Source organism: Manacus candei, unplaced genomic scaffold (assembly GCF_025592945.1).
Source record: "Manacus candei isolate 608988 ecotype Guabito, Panama unplaced genomic scaffold, ASM2559294v1 h1tg000018l, whole genome shotgun sequence".
Classification (NCBI taxonomy): domain Eukaryota; kingdom Metazoa; phylum Chordata; class Aves; order Passeriformes; family Pipridae; genus Manacus; species Manacus candei.
In genome coordinates this window covers 11,229,981-11,249,869 of record NW_026138066.1, presented here as the reverse complement: position 1 = coordinate 11,249,869, position 19,889 = coordinate 11,229,981, and the positions used below count along the sequence as shown (strand labels likewise).

Sequence of the window (19,889 nt, the reverse complement as noted above, 5' to 3'; positions counted from 1 at the left end):
AGGGCTTTATCTGAAGAAAATTTATATGAGAGTCAGTAGCCTTCTGGAGTGGATAAAACCTGGAAAGGAGCTGTATAAATATGGGTAAGCTTTATATTTGCATTTGAACTCACCAGGTGATTAACTAAGGTTCATTGTCTTCAAACTCTAGTTCCAGAAAGTGTGCTGAAAACCATAACTTGTGCATGGCTAATTTTTCTCTCCCCTCTCACATCCTTCTCATTTAGTCTCACTGTGAATGCAAGGAACATTATACACACTTTGTACCTGGGAAAGGATGCAGCATGATGGACATCTGTGAAACAAACAACACCTGCCATAAAAGAGCTAAATGCTTAACAGTTGCACCAGGACAGATTACGTGAGTCTTTTTGCTTATTAAAGTTTCACACGGTTTCTCCCTCCTCCCCCAGTAATAGGTTGCTAAAACAAATGCAGTGGATGAACACCTCCTGAAGTTATCATTAATGGTCTCTTTAGCAGGGGCAAATCACAAGATTTAATGGGGTTAGGGTCAGCCAATTAACAGAGTGTTAGATTTCATGAGACCATTTGGTAATACCTGTTAAGTTTCATTTTTATAGCACTCAGAGGTCATTTCTACACTAGTAAATAAAAAGAACCAAAACCTCTTTTCTCTTTCTGAGGACAAGCAGCATTGTCTGTCTTACAGCTAAAATCTCTTCCAAAACAGAGTAACTGCCTCCTGGCAGTAGTCCCTGGCACATGCTATCCCTTCGACTGTGCCTGGGCACTGCCTGGGAAAATGCTACTTGGTGTGGGCCAGAAACATGCCAGGCAGCATGCTAAAAATTAATCAGCATTAATTATCATGGAACAGTGCTGGAGCCCTGCCTCGTTTTAGTATCCTAATACAGATAAAACTAGGGAATCTGACCCCCATGCTGTGAAAGCAGCACCAAATTCAGAAGATTCCTCAAAATCTCGAGTCAAGCAGGTGGGAAACTGCAAAATTTCTGGAAGAGTTTGTTTTCCTGTACAGAAGTATGCTACACAGATGTTAGGAAGAAATTCAATTTTTAACACTTAACAAAGCTCTCTTTGTTAAGCCAATTCTCACAGAATTTGGCTTACATGTTTCTGTAGGCCAGTGATGGCAAGAACTGGGTATAAAGAGCTGTTCCTCAAATGTTAGTTTTCAGGAGCTGAGAGTTTGAATGCCAAAGACAAGACAGGCCATTAATTGTAGGTTAGGAATAAATTATCATATAGATCTGTAGACAGAAAGCATTCACTCAGGAAAGTATTTTTATTGCCAGTTCTTGTGTCACTAAGGAGCTTTCTCTTGCAGTGTAATATCTACATCACTTTTATGGAAGCTATTGTGCATTCCAAACAAATTTATCTAGAATATCCTCTAGTTCAGTTCTAGACCACAGTATATGACTCAAACTGCTTAGTGTATACTCATGCTATACTTAGAGCACTTGAGTTGAAACTTTAAAATAAAATTCCACATCACACAAATCAGGAGATTTTTTTTTTCCTAATTAATCACTGTTTCACTGTTGCAACAGAATTTTCAAAAGCTGAGGAAGTTTTGAGAATTTCAGAATGGGAAAATGAAAAATTTTTGAGTGGGGGATGGAAAAAAATAATCCAAATGCTTTGCACATTATTCATTCAATGACACTTAATGGCAAAAACAAGTACAGAAGAATGAAGTGGGATCCAAATCAAAATAAACTACCTATTTGGCAAAAGAATTGAAACTGTATTGAATAGTTTCCAACTAAGGAAAATCCATTTATAAAAGAGGAAATTTTCAAAGAAAAACATTGATTGGAAAATGTGGGCACAATAAATTAATTCTGATAAGTGACAGGCTGTATTTTGGCTGCATCCCAGATTTTAAATGTATTTGGGAGGGCTTTTTTTGTCATTGTTTTTTTCCTTCTTCTAAAACACAAAACTGTAACAGAGGCCACAAAATTGCATTGCCTCCTTTCCACTGTTTTGCATTTTGATTTTATTACGGATACAGTTATGCTATTAGCTTTCTCCATACAGACAGTTCTACTTACTCCAGAATCAAATGACTTGTAAAGGAATAAATCTCTCATACAGGCAAAGATTGAAAAAAGACGAACGTTTAGTTTGTGAATACAACATAGGAACCTCCTCAAAAGTCAAAATCTCCTCTGTTTTATGTTCCCACATACATCTTTCCTGAGTGAGTACTGACACTTTTCTATAGCACTACTTCAGCACAGTAATCGTGTTCAGCCTTACCCAGAAGCTACGAAGCTTCAGCCAGTGCAGAACTACACTGCATATTAGATCATAACCTCTCTGGTTTCCGAGGAGAAATGCCTTTCCATCGCATAAACTCTATTATTTTCTTTCTCAATCCCATTCTTATTTTTACTCTATGTCTTCAATGCAGAAATTAGTAGCTTCATAAACCAAAACTCTATCATAGAGGTTTGGTAAAATGGAGACAGAAAGCTGATGTTTCCTCTTATAGTGAGATAAAAGTTTTCTTCCCCGTTCTCCGAGCAAGCTGAAATAGTAATAGTTCCCATCTTTTTCAGTCCTGCCTATACTGTCTGTGCAGCATACCATGAAAACATCAAACAGCTAAGCTTAGGTAGTCCAGTAGAGTTTGCTGTAAAGCTGCACCCAGCCCATACACCATGCAGCCAAAGCAATACCTGTAAATCCATATGCACTATGAGTTGCAAAGCAGTTTCTCCAGACAAAGCTAAGACAAAACAGATCTAGTCATTCACCCAGTTGGTCTTTCCCAAACCCTGCCACACAGGGTAAATTACCTCATCAGAAGGGGTGATGGGTTCAATCCCGTGCAATAGATGCTATCCTGTAATTGCTAAATGCTTTCCTTCAGCATACAAATCCAAACTATGTTGCTTGGATGCCCACTCAGTTATAAGCAGTATTGTCCTCAGAAGGGAAGTTTCAAACTAGGTAGGTACTTCTGCAGTTCATTGTGACCCTGGAAATGATAGCCAAAAAAAATTACTCTGTTTAACCACCTGCTTCTTTATGGACATTTGATGAAAAAGAGAAGAGAGCTTTATTTTGAAACCTTAATCTGATTTGTGCAATATTTCAAGGGTAGTTCCTTTTTTCTACTAAACTATTTTTCAGCTCCTTTGAATGCTCAGGTTTTTTCTTCTCTGTTCAGAAGTGGAAGGGGGCTGTCAACATCAATACAGCAATGTTTACCCCACCAGAAGAAAGGGATCAGCTCCCAAGGAACAGATGTTCCTCTATCCCACCCCTAAACTTTCCATCTGGGCTCCACAGTCATACTCTCTCTGCACAAGAGATGCCCTTAAAACAAAGAGGGCTCGCCCTCAGAATCACATTCTAAAAATTTAAGATGCTTTTAGACTGCCCTTTTTACCCAGGATCAGAAAGAACCAAAGCTTGAGCCTCTTGTCCCAAAATGCAGCACCCCTCTGAGACTTTATGCAGCTCCCCAGATTGCAGGGACCCTGGGGAATTTCAAATACTATTGCTGTCTCTAGAGATACGGCTACAGCAGAGACCATGTGGCAAACAGGAGAGGGTTCAGCATGGGGTTGATACTGCTGTGGGGCAGATGTGAGTGGCAGATGTGTATTTCTAACAACCAGCACATGCAAATTATTAGGCCATTAGTTATTTAAAGAACATTTTTTGCTCACACAAAGTAATGTTCCTTCTCTAATGATGCCATTAGAAAAAATATCCAGAGAGATGAATCATTATGGATAAGGCTTATATAAATACTGAACACACTGCAGACTTAATTAGGAAAGGCACAATTAAAAGCCAGTGTTTGACAACACATACCATATAGCTGTTTAGCTTCCTAAATATAGTTAGGTGTTTTTTCTCTGTGTGTGTTGATGTGTGCCTGCTTTAATTTTAGCACTAAGGATGAGTAAATGACTGAGGTGACAGCTCTAGCCAGTCTCCCAAGTGCAGGCAAGGAGGGGCTGATTTCCTGAAGACTGCAACAGAAAGAACTCAGGTTGGCAAAATCAGCAGGCATCAATGGCCCCTCACATTGACAAGGCTTGAAGAGTCCAGATGTTTTAGAAAGTATTAACCACCTCTCCTGGTGAACAATCAGGCTGACACAAGGTCAAGGCACACCCAAGACCTAGTTGTTTTTCAAAATGCACAACCATTTGTACACACCAGCACCTAATAGCAAGCATATGTCAATCACATTGACAACCAACGATTTCTTCCCCACCTCTCTCATGAAGCTGAGGTCTTTCATGGCCACAATATTGCATTTCCATAAGGAGTGTTCCCTCCCTCATAGGGCAGAAAATGTAAGGCTGATGCTTGTGGTGGTTCTTTCATAAGTCTCCTTTACATTTTGCCTTGACTGCAGCACACTACTTCAAATGTAGTGGACATTGAGCCCATCTTGAGGCATTGCCTGCCCATCTCTTGAGCACTGCAACCTGAATTTGTTTTAGACACCCATAGTACTGGGTCAGGCATTCTTCACTGGTATCTCTCACAGGCTGGAATGCCCCGGCAACAGCCAAGGTGTTACATATGAGATGTTATTTCAGTACAGAGACAGCAACAACACAACATATACATCTAAAAAAGCATGGGATTCTGTGCTTCAACAGCTTCAGGATAAAAAAAAAGATAATGTTGAAAGTACAAGTATTATTGCCAAAATCATTGCATTTCTTAAATGGCAGGGTAACAAACCACAACTTTACTTTGTTGAAAGGACTGACAACCTTGTCTGCTTTTTCTACAAGACCCATACAGCTAGTGCAAGGACTGATGAGCTGCCATCTCCCCCTTTAACTACCATTAATCCTGCAAAATCCCACATCATGAGTGAGGTCTTCACAAAACAGCCTCTCCGCTGCCAAGGTAGCACCCTACACATTTATTCTGTACCCACTCCTCGCCCACAAACAGGCAGGTTCAGTAGCTTTCTGGGCTCCAGCAATCACAACATTTTGGGACCAGAGGCTACACTGCAGCCACAGATGTCAAATAGCCCCTGTTCAGAGGAGTCCAGCAAGATAGACACTGCTCCCTCCTGGCCCAGCTGACAGGACACCATTGTGACAGGAGAACAGGCAAGAAGCCATCAGGCTGCCCTGCACAGTGACATACTTCACAACATGCAGAAGCAAAGATTAAACTAAAATGCGTTGGTGCTCCCTGAAAATGTCTTCAGAGAAGCAATAGGTAACACCTGGTGCCAGTCAATTATGACACTACAAGGCACCAGCACACAGCTAAAGTCACAATCTCTTCACAGGTGTACATGCCAGGGGGGCTCCGTGGGGAATGGTTTTGTGTGCTATGGAAACATCATGGAGCGCCTCCAAGACCTGAATGCAGAAGTGAGAGGACGGTGGCAAGGCAAGCTGACATCCATCCTATCACTTCTGGGTAAGCTCAGGCAGCTCCTGCCCAGTGGGTTGATCTTACCCTGTCTTCCCCAAGCCCCCCTGCCATAGGAAGGTGCCACAAACAGCATGGCAGAGAGTGCATGTGACTCACTGCAAAGTCCTCCGACCATCTACAGCTGCTTTGCTCATCGTGCCACATAGTGTGCAAGAACTTCCAAGCAGAAATGCTAAACTTATTTCCTCAACCCCTCACACGTCATTTAATATCACCAGTGGATTTTGTACCGTAGCTTAATAAGTGGGATCATCCCACTTCTTCTTCTTCCCTGCCCCCATTGATTTGGACAATTGAGATTAGATCTAGAACAACACACAGTAGTGCACCAAAACCACTGTCATTCCCAGCTGGGTCTCTCTTCCCCAGTCCCTAGCCATCAGCAGCAGCATTGCTTTCACCAGGAAAGAGGCTGAAGGCAAGATGATGGGACTGATCCATCCATTGTCTCCATCAACCTTAGGACCCCCCAGCAGAGCACCTCAGCCATAGCTGGGTGGTCTCCACATTCCAAACTGCCTGAAGAGGTGAGATGAAGCCCCTATCAGGGCTCACAGCTTCCAGCTCTTCATAGTTACTGCAGTCACCTTGCGAAGTGAGCAGCTTAACTGCCTTCATCATCTTCTGTTTCATGGCCAAAAATTTGAGCTATGAACAAACACTGCTAAAACTGAGCTGGATCTTTGAGTTAAACTTGTAAATATGAAAAAAAAAATCTTCTGTTTAATATAATTTGTTCAATCCTTTTCACAGAGCCCAGCAATTAAAATGAAGAGTATTAATTCCTAACTAGAAGGGAATGAGAATCCCCCATAGCTGGCCAAGGGCAAAACCTGGCAGTGACCTTCACATTCAGCACTGAAGACCAATACCCATTGCCTCAGCACTGAGCGCTCAGCTGCAGTTTCTCTGTGTATTTCTCCTTATGTGTTTGAAAAATGCCCAATGTGCTGAGTACCACCATTTGTTAACAATCCAGATTTTTTGTTCTTTGGTTGTGTTTTGGACATAAATATGCTGTAAGATTTACTAGCCAGAAGCTACAAAGACACATTAACCACACAGGTTATCTTACATTACATTCATTACACATTGGTGTCTTTCAAAAGCTAAGAATACACAGATGTTTTGTAAGATAGCCTATTAATTTTGAGACACAACACATCTGTAATGACTGTAAATATTTCTTCAGTTCTGATTTTATACCTCTAGAAAAAGAGCTCAATATTAGAAATATTTAATGCTTTCAGCTGTAGAACCAGTGGTCTCATGCTGCTGTCTTGGACACAGAAAAAGCCGCTGGGTAGTAAATGAACTCTAATTAACTTTCGGTGCATCAGTTTTGATTACCAGTTTTGTGTTTGCTGATATTTGCACTACCAGCAGGTTATCCCTCACCCTATGGAGACTGAATTGATTTAAAGCAAAAGGCTGTCTTCCTGTAAGGACACATCTCCAAAGAAACTATTGGTTTCATGTTCATTGCCCTGGCCTGCATGCCACAGAAGCATTCTGAATGTTCTGCCTCATCCCTGTGTCAAATATGCAGCAGCACCTGGATTTCACATCCCATCTGTCTCTCATCTTTTAACAACTTGGATTCAGAATCTTAAATTAACATTTAATAACCACAGACAGTATTCTTTCTTATTCTGCCCTTGCATACTTTGCATAGTCCCTTTGTCCAACAAGCTTTTCAATAGGCATTTAAACTTTTTTATTTCCTCTTCTCATAAGAAAATACCTACGAATGGCCGCTGAGCACTCTGGGACCATTTACTGTGCTTGTACCAACAAACAAGGGGCTCAAAGGTACAAATGTAAGTAAGCAAGATAAAGGGATTTACATTAGGGGGAATTTGGCTCCTTCAGAAATCTCTCATCTGTAAGTGTTTTGATTGAAAAGATACAGAAGAACTCTTTGCTCTAGTACACTTCTGGACACATTTATATCTAGGGGCCAGAGATTGTATTGATCCTACTTGAAAGAAAAACAAAATAATTTGGTGAGTTAGGGTAAAATACTCTCATGCTTCAAGTTTTGGGCTGTCTTACATGTCTCTGATCAAAGTCTTTTCACTTGGTTGAGACAGGGGTTGAATTAAGATCTGAACTGCCAGCAGGGATGCCTGAAGGTCACCTTTTACATAAGGGGGATACAAAAAATAATAGCTTTAGTGAGAAAAAAGAAGAGGAGGCTGATATGTAAGTAGTCAGCATCCATTACCTTCCACTGACATCAGGACAATTCTAGAGACACTTATTGCTCATACAGGGACATAAGGGTGTAACGTGAGCTGAACTGAAACCAAGAGAAGTCTCCATTCAGATTCCATCACCTGACTTCAGAGGAAAACACATAATTTCAGAATGTAACAGCTGGAGAGGACAAAAAAAGCATTCAACTTGACTTTTTTTTTTTGTTTGGATGAAGTCTACATTGAAATGCATCTCTGTTTCTCTACTTTTCTAGATAAAGGATCTTCTGAATAATAAACAGAAAGCCCAGTACTTCACTAAACTTCATGTTATTGCTGGTCAACTTAACACAAGTAGCTTGAATAATACCAGTATAATATATACTTTGACTGGGAAGTCAGGAGAGATATCAAAGGGAGAAAAGGTAAGTGGCCTTTCAGCCTACCACAGCAAGAATACTGGTCTCTGCTCCCTTGAAAAGGAGTAGGAAAGTTCCCTCTGCAGTGAGACATCAAGTGGAAGGTAACTGTTGGATTATGAAAAAGCACAGCTGTGGCCATGCATTACAAGGACTTCAAGTAAAACCTGAAATCTTGCTAGCATCAAAGATCTCACTAAAACCAGCAAAAACAAAAATTACCTTTAGACATGTCTCACCGCTGAGTGACAGAGCAGACTAAGACAGACTGCTCTAAAACTGTTTGCTAAAATGAAGTCATCTTCAATCTGCAGGCATGACCAATGAGGGAGGTGAGGGAGGAAGGGGAGGAGGAGCATTAAGAGAGCCCAAATGAAAGAAGAAGTGGCATGGGGAGGGAGAAGCGAGCGTTTGTGCTGGAAACCTGCGTATACTGTTTACATGGAGCAAATACTGACTGCACTGCAGAACCCACCTCCCACTGAGCATCAGCAGCCTTCAAACGATGTAGGAAATAGAAGCCTTCAGCATAAATAGAATGCACATGGCAATTAAAATGAATAGTAGAGTTCATCATTAGGCCAGCTCATCTGATGTCAGTAAACATCAGGGCAGTCTGATGTCACAGTTTAAAAAATTTGTTCTCTACAGATAATATACTAGATTTTATAATCTAGAATTATTGTTCTTGGCCCATTAAGTGTCTCTTAATGGCTTGGGCCTATGTGGAGGCTGAAATCAAGTGCTTCTCATGTTTTGCAGTAGATCGGTGGCATCTGAGAAGAGAGATCTATTTTTTGTCTTCGATGAGTACACACTCCATTTGTAACAGGGAAATACCACTGCTGTCTGAGCCCTGTTTTTTTCCTGCAGGCTTCAGTACAGTGCAGAATCAGCAACATTTTATTATTTTAAATATACATATAATATAAGGAAATGGGTTGTAGTCCCTTGAGATTACAGAAGCTGAGCTTTTCAGTACAATGACATTTTAAATCATTTCCTGGCAGATTTTTATTAGTAGCAGTCATCAGAGCCCTTTCAGGTACACTGCTTTCACCACAGGACCTGTCCCTGTTTGTCTTCTGAACCTGATCCTGATCCAAAGACAAAGGAATTTTTTCCATTTCCTTGATAAACATTGGAAGCAGTCTTTAGCCTCCCCAGATTTAAATTTCTCAGGTGTTGGCAATATAATGGGATCTTAGACTGCATTCAACATGTGTACTCTCTTGTCATTTTGTAATAGAAAATTCATTATCCATTGCCTGCTTCTTTCAGGATAATCAATTAAGAATAAGAATCCAAGGAGGAAGGAGGAAAGGGAAACTTTTGCAGGGAAATATTATTGCTTCCAATGGAATTTTGCACATTATTGACAAAGCCATGGACAATGTGGAGCCAACATTTGAAAGCAGCAAAGAGGTGAGCAATAAGCTATATACATGCAATGGCAAACTTCCTCTTAAAATAGTTTCACGTTGATTGAATGCAAAGGAGGATGACTGACAGCAACTAAACAAACTCTACTGAGCCATCGTGCCTCAGCTCAGCAAAGCAACGTTCAAAGTGAAAGGTAATGACACACTTTCCACAGCAAACAGACATATGCTCTTCTGCCAGACTACTTCATGGAGGATTTGGACTCACTGCATTTGAATGGTTCTTTGGAAAACTGGCAGTTATAATCAGTGAATTTCACTGAATTCCTGAAAAGCATACTAAAAGAAGGGACATCTGAACAGATATCAAGCAAGACTTGTATTTAAAGTTACAATTCCTCCCCCTAAAAGGCTAATATTATAAAACCCGGTGATTTTGGATGCTTTGGGGTTTTTGGTGACATGCTTATCATACTTCCTTAAAAGTTCACTTCTTTATATGATGTTTTTGCAAATATTTTATTCCTCCACCCTTTCACACTGGGAATGAAGAGATAATAACCCTTTCCCCATATGCATACTGTTTTTTCTGTGGCTACACAGGACAATGACAAACTCTAACTATATTCCACTATAGCACCAAGACAAGCCATTTCCAAGCACCACCAGTCACCCAAATAAAAAGGAAACCAAAATGCATTCAATCTGTAATAACTGAGACTTGCACAGTAACTCAAGAAGTGTCTTATAAGAACTGGCATTTATTCCACGTCCCCAACTAAAACAAATCTTATTTCAGGAAACCATAATGTCACTACTTCAACATAATGGAAGATACAGCCAATTTACATCTTTGATAGAGGTAAGGATACAGAAAAGCAATTACATAAAGCTATTTCAGGTGCTATTCAATATTAATATTTCACTTTCATTTTTAAACCAAAACAGAAAACTGGCCTGGGAATGGATTTGCAGCAGGACAACAGGCCTTACACAGTGTTTGTTCCAAGTAATGAGGCTTTGAATAATATGAAAGCTGAGGTTCTGGATTACCTGCTTTCTGCACAGGTATAATCTTTCTATAACGCAAATCTTTCTCAGATAGGAGATGCATACAGATGTTGTCCAGTGTTCATCTAAACTAAGCTCCTATGACCAAGGTTTAAAGCCATCTCTAACAATTAAAAGATCAAGACAACACCTAGAGGGGAAGGGGATTTGGAGTATCCCATCACATATAGTGACAATGATCCTCCACACCAGGCCCCCAGTCCTCTGCTCTTGCCCAGACAGCCACATAGAAAAGCCCCAAACCCTCTCCTGAAAGGTGTCACCCTTGGTGGGAACAGTCAAGATACCACAAGGTCCCCACTGCATGGATACGCTGCTGGTGGGTTCCCAGGAGATGGTTATTGGTGTCCTGTCCCCCAGACACCTCCTGCCTCTCCCAACACACATGCAAGTCATGGAAGGCCCATGTCAAAATAATAGGTAGGAGTGAGGACATGGAATGTCAGGGTGCATGCCACAAGCTGAGCACCACCACTGACAAGGGGTTTCTCGTGCACCTGCCAGTGGTGCTGTTCTCTTCACCATGGCCTCTCAACAGGTCAGGCTGTTGAGACTCTGTTTGGGGTAAAACAGCCTCTTTTCTGCATTGGCAGGGTTCATGGAAGCTGCTGGAGCTCGTCCGATACCACATTGTCTCCAATACTGAGGTGAGTACAGCTGCTTTACTGACCCAGAGTGTAAGAGCAAGAACCACTGTCAGGGGGTACTGTCAGGACTGCAGGCACAAATAGCAGGAAAAGTACTTACTGCCATCGAAATCAAGCTCTCTCTGAGCCTATTCTGATAAAATTAGTCTCCTGTTTTTCAAACTCTAAGCGAGCCCCCCATTTTTCCCAGCTGGAAGTTCATCCCCACCTCAGTCACTGTCATGGGGGAGGAAGGAAAGAAGTGATTTTATTTTTACTGAAAGGTCCCACTCAGAGCATCTGAGGTGGAGGCCACTCCCAGCACAGACCGGGATCAGAGGGAACAGAGACATGAGATGCTCTCGTGCAAGTGTACCTTCATGGGATACCAGCACCACCATTTCTACAGTGGTCTGTGGATGCAAAGAGGGCTATTTTTAGGGAGAAGTGTTAACTCTATTTAGACTGGTTGCTATAATTAGAAGAAAAATTAATATTCGTTTGAGCATCAAGCTCTTCACACGCAGCAACCAGCAAGCTCAGTCATAATTTAATGACACTAACTTTGTTATACAAGCAGGTTAGTCAGTGCAAGGCTGCCCACATTGATAACAGGATCATTTCCTCACCCCAAAGAAGGTCTTTCTGGATTTGAGAAAAGTAACGTTTTTACATTTCTTTCAATCAATTTATATTCATTTCAGCTCGAGGTTGCCAGCCTTGTCTCGATAGAGCACATCAGAAGCATGGCAAAGCAGTTCATTTACTTTAACAGGACCAGCACTGTAAGTCACAGCTTTCACCTGTGAACAACTCACTCTGACTGAGGAAACTGTTCACATGCAGGGGGAATAAAAGAAGGGGGAAGGGGGGACATTAGCAGAGGAATTTCTTGCTACAATGAGGCAGAAATTTTCAACTTGCCACTCCTACCTGCTGTTACCATTAGTAATATAAAGGATGCAGAGGAAATGACTGGTATATAAGGACAGCCTGCAGGGTTTTTTCCCTTATGATTAGCCCCAGTCCAGGAATGGTCCTCATTCATGCTCTGCATAATTTTTTTAAAAATTTAAAATCTACTTAAAATATTTTAAATTATTCTGTAACATGTTTTAGTTATTTTAAACACTTCTCAGTGCACACAAAGATATTCTTTAATTCTCTTTACTATTAGAGTTTCTGATTCTGATGTACCCAGTGAATACATTTTTAAAGGTGTTAATTTTTCAGTACTTTTGCAAAACCAAACTTATCTATTATGTTAGCTTCCTTCTGTCCTGGAGCAGAGATGCACCTATGAAAATTCTAGTGAAGGCAGAGCAGTTGCAGGAATAAATGCAGAAAGAATACTTTTTTTTCCTCGTGTTAATTTACATAGATCATGGATTCTCTCTCACTTTTCTGCCTCCTCCTTTGCCAGAGAGAGTACTAAAGCGTGTTTATGCCCTCTAAAATCAGTGCCTGGAGTCATCAGTAGTCTTCTCATTTTGGCCAGTCTATCAGTCACCAGTTCCACAGGCTAACAGTGCATATTCATAGTAAAATCTTTGATACCTCTGCTGTAGATCAATAGTCAAGAAAATGTACAATATATGTGTGCTTCTTGCATAAACAAGCATGATAAAAATCAGATAGCCAATTTTAAAAAAAAGCAAGAACAGAAAGTAATTTAATTTTTTTTAAATTAAATTATCGGAAATTGAGAAGCTATGAACATTATTAATGATAATTTATTGTTTCATAGGGACAAGTCTTGGTGAGTGGAGAAAAAATGGAAGAAACAGATATTGTTGCAAAAAATGGTCGTATTTATACTCTTGAGGGAGTTCTTATCCCACCCACAATTGTTCCAATTCTACCACATCGGTGTGATGAGACAAGAAGTCAAGTCACAAAGGTAAGAGAATCACACAGAATTGGTAGTTCTTAACTGTTCAAGGCACTCTAGCTTCTTCTTTAATAGTTTTCTCTGATATTATTCATTAAAAAGGGGTATTTTGGGAAATTAATATATCAAAGACATGCAGCCACCAACCTAGCAGTACTGCACAGATGCAAATTATTTGCAAATAGGGAACTCATATGAACATATTCTACACCATTTAAAAAAAAAACTGGTTGTTGCAGTAGCCCTTTGAAAAATGTTGTCTCTCAAATCCAACTCTGTCCTCCAGTTCCTGAATTCCATCTGTACATACAAGTACATGGAAGCAGTGTCAAGTTCTCAGGGAAACTACTCTAGATCAATATTTTCACTTCTATAAATATGCAGGGAAAGGAGACAGCAAATTAAAATATTAACATAATAATTAATTTTATATTTGTATATTAGGAATGTGTTATTTTCAGAAGCCAAAATTTCCCCTAGCCCTGCTTTCTTTCAGAAACAAAACTGTTTCATATTTAAAAGGGTGGATTTTGACATACCTTGCTCAGTTAGGTAACACAGTACAGGCCTTTATTTGGTAACATTCAGATACTATTTCTGGTAAGAGAACAGGGTATCAGACGGAGCTTTTCGCTTGCAGTGAGTGTGGCTCCAGTGAGCTGCTATTGGACCATGTTCAAGCACATGTCTGGGCCAGTAACAGTTCCGGTACAAAAGGAAAATATTTACTGGCTTAACTTACAACAGTCCAGAACCACAGCCTTGAAAGAGGTTCCCAGCAGAGCTGGACAACATCAAAATGTAATGAAGAAAACACTGGCAGTAACAATCTATTACCTCTGGCGGTAACTACAAAGTGCTGCATGTGCAATATAATCATAAACGGGGCAGAGGTCCAAGCAGCCATCTCTGATACAAAAAGCAATCCCCACCCAGAAAACTTCGGTAATCTGAATTCCTAACCAAAAAACTACTTAAAAATTAAATTCAGCACCAATCAATCCTAAAGTAACACTGAGAAAAAAAAATTGTTTAAAGAAAAAACAAATAGTCACGAAAATTATTCCCCAAACTCAAGTTAGGCACTCCTGTCAGCTTTGAAAGTTTTGTGCATAGTTTAAGGTACAACCGCTTATTCAAGGTTTTAAGCAGAACACTGCTGGCCAGGAGAACACCAGAAGGGAGCAATGGCTTTGGCAGTTCTTACTTTGCATGAAGCAGTTTCATCACTCTCAGAAAACAGGAGTAACACCACCTCAGAAATACTGCTTGTATTCAAAGAGTTAAAAGGCACAAACCTTGTAGGAACTGGTAGGTATATACACTCACAAGAACTTTGCATCCCTAAAGATGATGCCATTAGGCTAAGGCATCCATATCCACGTAACCATACCAGAACTCTAAAAGCTTCACTTGAGTCTAACTGAAGGACAGCAGTGCTTATTCTTAATGTCACAAAGAGCACAGGAGGGACAACAGGTCTGCAGTACCTGCCTGATGTGTGGACCGTGGCCAATTCTGATGACCTCAGACAGGAGGTGGTCTGAACAATGAAGGAGTAGCTGACCCAGCTCTCTGCTCCACCTCCTCCCAGAGCATGGCCCCTGTGGCAGATTTGATAGAGGGGAATATATATCCATGCTTCAATTACTTCAGTGCAAGGACAGTATCTTAATGTAGCACTGAAAATAGGCAGATCTGGCCTTGCATGGAAGTGCAGACACTTTTCTCTGTCCTTCTCTGTGACATGGCAGAAGAGAGAGACAGGACACTCATCCTCAGGATAAGGAGGGAGCAGGTACACGTCAGTGGTTGAGGCCATTCCAGGTGGAGAAAGGGAGTAAATAGGTGACAGCAAATGGCACTGAGCAGCAGGGAGAATAACACCAACAGAGGGAAACATTGTCCACAGCAATTAACCGGAGTTTTAAGTTCTAAAGAAGCAGACACGCAGGGATTTTCAGAAGCACAGAGGAAGGCAAGAGCCTAAGTCAGCTTCAGGCATGACTATGCAGCTTGTAAAAAAGCTTTTGTAATGTCCAAATGTATTTGCCAAAATACATCTGACTCACAAACCTTTAAAACATAATAGTGGCATCGGTACCTCAACAATTTGATGCACAAATGCTTTTGTAAGTCTGCTCCTTTATTCCTATAAGTGCTGTACAGCATGAGGGACTACTAAATCCAAACCAGTACCTGATTCTTTCACCACAGCTCCAGTGAGAAACCTTTGGGGAAAATGCCATAATTCAGCCTCGTGGCCTCTTGTCCAATGACTACAAAACACAGTGATGGAACACATTGGATGCTGGCTCTAGGTTTTATGCTAACTTGACTGAAAAACAAGACATCGGTAGTCACAAGCACCACAGCTCTGACAAACTGCATATCCACATTCTGAAAGGCTCAACCTCTCTGAAGTTACTGCATGTTGAGCTTGTAGAGGATTCACCTTTAAAACTGCCACTGGAGTTTATATCTCCTCAGTGATGTAATTGCCAGTCACTGTCACCACCACATGGTGATAAATTAGCAAGTGGGAAAGGCAACCAGAAGGTGAAAACATAAAATTAGCTATATATCACTGGATCATAGTGGAGTACAGGATCTATTATGTGGGAGCAAAGACTTTTTCTCTTCATCACCTATACACAAGACAAATTTCTGTTCACACTGTCTGTATAAAAGACTCAACTAATTTTTGGTCTTCTAAAAAATTCTCATAGAATTTAAGTGTGCAGACTGCACTAGACTCTCAGACAATATTAGTTCTTTGTTATACTCAGTTGAGTAAAGGACACCAGTGCATTCATGTCCCTGTGTTCCTGTTGAGGAAGCTTCATATTCTTTAAAAGAAGGGAGCAGAGGAAGGACAAATGGAGATTGGAAGGGGAAGGTGGAAGTGAACAACCACTCCACAAAAGTCAGAGGCAGTAGATATAGTCCTGCTGCTGCTCTTTGGATGAGAAATCATGCTTAAGTCATAAAACATATTCTTAAAATTTACAGGGTGAATCATTCTTAAGTATGTATCTCAGCAGTTGGTATAATACCTTTTCAAATTACTATCCTTATTGTTTCCATCTAGGGTGTCTGTGCAGGTTGTTTATCGCATTCATTGGCTCACTGCCCACAGGATTCAAAGCCCATCGTAAGTGACATTTCCTGGCAGATTCACCAGTTGTACAAAATGCACAGAGTAAAGGCATCCCCATATGTTGATTACTGCTCTCCCAAAAAATAGTGATCAAAAGAACCAGATATGAATACAGGGGACTGAATAAAATACAAATATACATGGTACTTTAATGTCTTTTGGGCAATGACAGGATTATCAGGTAATTCCAGCATTATTTTGTTTGCTGTTGCAAGACCTCTCGTACAATTCACAGAAGCTCTGACTTATTTCTCAGGTGAAGTTCTATTTCAGCAGAAGAGAGACATGAGGAATGAGAATCACTATGATGATGCTTTGAGAATTAGCAAACTGGATATGTTTAAAATAGACCTCACATCTGTTAAAAATTTCCTTTTGATTAAGCTTCATCCCTGAAGTAACAGTCTGCAGACACAGGTTCAGTAAGGATTGAAAATCTTCCATCTGCTTTGCATCTAAGAGATGCAAATCTGGCTACGTGTTTCTCCACATACAAAATTCAAGTCTAGCTACCACAGGAATTTTATTTCCCATGTTATAAAAAATTCACTGGTAGTAGTCCTATAAGTCAGTATCCAGTAACAATAAAAATGAAGTTCATATTAGGAAAAAATATGTAATTTAATAAAATTTTAAAATAAAATACTAGCAGGGTGCTCTGTTCTCAGGTTAAGTTATGTGGTGATATTAAGACTGTATCACAGAAGGTTGTGTTGCTTAGAAATAACTAATGCTTCCATTTTGTGCGTATTCCAGCCTTTCTCAAAACGGAGATGCATTATTGAACACCCAACATTTCAGAAAATCGGCTGTGCTAGAGACTGCAACATAACAATAAAGGTATAGAGTTATGGTTCCCTAAGGAAAGGTTCTTTTTCCTTATACATTCTGAACTTTCCTTTTGGAGTTGAGAGGTGTTTGGAGATGTCCATGTAACTTCCATACAATTCTATACAGCAATATAGACCTACTGAGAGGACCTACTGTAAATCTTAGAGCTAAATATGAGACAAATTCCAGAGAGGTTTTTTAGCTGTCTCACATCATTGACAACACCACACTCATACTCTGCAGGAGTTTTCAGATAGGGCTCCAAACCCAGCTGTGTTTGTTGCCCCATACAGCTTCACCCATGAAGAACAGAACAGCTGGGTCTCTCCTGGTCCCAGCCACTCTTGTCCGAGGACTTCACATCATATTGGATAACAATGAATGGGAAACACAAGAACTTTGGTCCAACTACTGCTTGACAAGTCTAGTTCTCACAGAATTCATTAGCCTCTAAGAAGTACTTACACCTTTCCAGCTCCTGGGGCTCCTAAATAGGCTTCTGCACTTCGTGAGTGCCACTTAGTAGTAACAAGCAGATAAGTCTACAAACTGTAAGCTTTGAAAGCCTTTTGCTAATCCCTATTTCCCTCAAATCACACACATAAATGAGGTTTTTTCTAATGCACTTTCTGTGCCCTTGATAAATAAACAGACCAAGCAGCCAATTCATGAATAAAATAAAAGATGCAGTTGAAAAAGCCATTTAGGGTTGTGTGGTGGCTAAATCCCACACTGGTGCAGAGGGGAAGGAGGAAGATCAAAGCAACATGTCTGGCTGTCACAGCATCTCAGATGCAAAGGAGACTGCCTGTCTCCCAGTTGCACTGCAGTCCCACTGGCAAATATAAGAGTGCACACAATACAAGCAGACACACATAGACATGTTCGCACGTGGGGACAGGACGGGGTTTTCTAACAGTGATGAGTCTGATAAGAACAAGGGAAGGACCTGGTGGCCTGTGCATCCCCTTCTTGGGCTGCCAGCACCCTGCCTGGTTTTGACAAGGCCATCACAGGGATGGTTCTGGTCCAACACAATCCTTTTCAGAGCCAGTTATCCCTATGGGCCTTTGCCAGAGGGCCAAAACACAATGGAGAGTTGGGTTTTGTGTACTGCCTCTTCACTAAGGCACCGTAAAAGAGGATATTTGCTTTTTTTCACAGGAACCAAAGTGTTGCAAAGGCTTCTTTGGCCCTGACTGCAGTCCGTGTCCAGGAGGTTTCTCCAAACCCTGCTCAGGAAATGGGCAGGTAAGAAGAGCATCTGGCAGCACCCTGCACTCCAAGGGAGGAAGGACAGGCTGTGTCCCAAAAGTCCCTGGAGCCCTTCTGCAGAACTGGAATGTTGGGCTCCACAAGAGCTGTCCCCTTCATTTATGGCCATGAACTTCAGGTTCAGTCATACAGAGGAGGGAAAATAAATTGGTCCCCTCTCAGATGTCCAAATTGCAGATTTTTGAGGTTCCAACATACAGCACATAGGTAATGCTGCATGTTCCATTCCCATTGTTTTCGTTTGTACAGCACGGAGTAATGACCCAGCTCACTATTCTCACCTTAAAATTGTAAAGGAAGGTAGAATATATAGCAGCAAAGGAAAAGCATAAGGAAAGCTTTTACTTTGAAACACCTTTGTAATCAAACCTGAGGTGCTTCCTGAGAGTCTATCATAGTCATAATATGTACAGATATATAGTCTCTTCTCTGGGGTAAGGGTAAAGATTTGTTTTAATTTATATGTAGCAATCACCACTCTTCCATATCACAGTGCATGGATGGCCTGGATGGAAATGGGACTTGCATTTGCACTGAGGCATTTCAGGGCTCACACTGCCAGTTCTGCTCAGACCCTGGCAAATATGGACCTCAGTGTGACAAACGTAAGTAGAGCAGCACATCCTCAGTGTAAGAGCTTGGGCTATTTCTTTTGGACCTCTGGAACATTATGTAGGTAGGAATTAACTGATCACTAAATAGTCCCTGTGGTGGATGAGCAAGATGTCTCTGGGGTACTTTCATTTCTTATGGGACACACCATAAGCGTACAGTCAGTGTAAATCTTCTCATTGACTTAATTGGGGACTTTTGCAGGGGGCATAGCTTACTTTTTACTTATTTACTGTTCTTTTAATTTTTGTGTCCTTCATATAAGTAATAGAAAAGAAAATCTTTGCTATTCTGTTCCCATCTGGTCTTGCCCACAACAGAACAGATTCTGCCAGCAATTACGAATATATGTAATCTAAGAACAGCTAGATCTATAAACAGATTTTATTTAGGGCCACTTAATAGTCATCCTTACTGAATAATTTCTGATCTATTGAATAGTTTTCAGTTCTACAGTCATCTTTCATATACTGACAGATTTAATCCTGCTAAGTCAAACCATAATACATTTGAGAGTCCACAACATATACAATATCAAACACACATATATCCCCCTTCTATAACATAATTATAGCCTTTTTTGCTATGAGACAGCCTGTCATTCATGAAGCACAGCTCACTTGAAGGTTCAGAGGTAACTGGAAAAAAGCTGAGAGACAAATTCAATAATAAAATTTTTTAAGCTCCAGTCCCACTGAAGTAATAAGTGTTTGCTTAACTAGTCACCACTGGCACTGCTTTGGAATACACAGAGCTTACCTGCTGTGTCCTTTGGGCACACTGCTGTGCCTCCCAGCAGCATTAATCAGCCCAGTCCCAACAAAGTGCTGGTAGGTCTGTGCTGCTGCTCTGTGTACCAGCCCAGCACTGTGCAATCTGTAGGATTGTGGGTTCAGTATTTGAAGGCTTCCCATACCATTGAAAGTACACCAAAAGTTGTGCAACTAGTAACTTCAAACTTAATAGCCTAAAACATAGCATTTTGCTCCTACTTTGC

The 19,889-nt window shown here is 40.7% G+C and overlaps 1 protein-coding gene across 1 annotated transcript in view; it reads left to right on the top strand.

Annotated features, from left to right (window-relative positions):
- Window positions 1–19,889, top strand: part of STAB2 (stabilin 2) — an 84,125-nt gene that overhangs the window by 14,758 nt on the left and 49,478 nt on the right. The window contains exons 9-22 of the mRNA XM_051785077.1: window positions 228–361; window positions 5,279–5,412; window positions 7,165–7,247; window positions 7,901–8,050; window positions 9,326–9,469; window positions 10,226–10,288; window positions 10,375–10,494; window positions 11,091–11,144; window positions 11,828–11,908; window positions 12,871–13,023; window positions 16,106–16,168; window positions 16,931–17,014; window positions 18,170–18,256; window positions 18,774–18,885. Of these exons, the coding sequence (XP_051641037.1) occupies window positions 228–361; window positions 5,279–5,412; window positions 7,165–7,247; window positions 7,901–8,050; window positions 9,326–9,469; window positions 10,226–10,288; window positions 10,375–10,494; window positions 11,091–11,144; window positions 11,828–11,908; window positions 12,871–13,023; window positions 16,106–16,168; window positions 16,931–17,014; window positions 18,170–18,256; window positions 18,774–18,885 (1,462 nt within the window). The remainder of the gene's footprint in view (window positions 1–227; window positions 362–5,278; window positions 5,413–7,164; window positions 7,248–7,900; window positions 8,051–9,325; window positions 9,470–10,225; window positions 10,289–10,374; window positions 10,495–11,090; window positions 11,145–11,827; window positions 11,909–12,870; window positions 13,024–16,105; window positions 16,169–16,930; window positions 17,015–18,169; window positions 18,257–18,773; window positions 18,886–19,889) is intronic.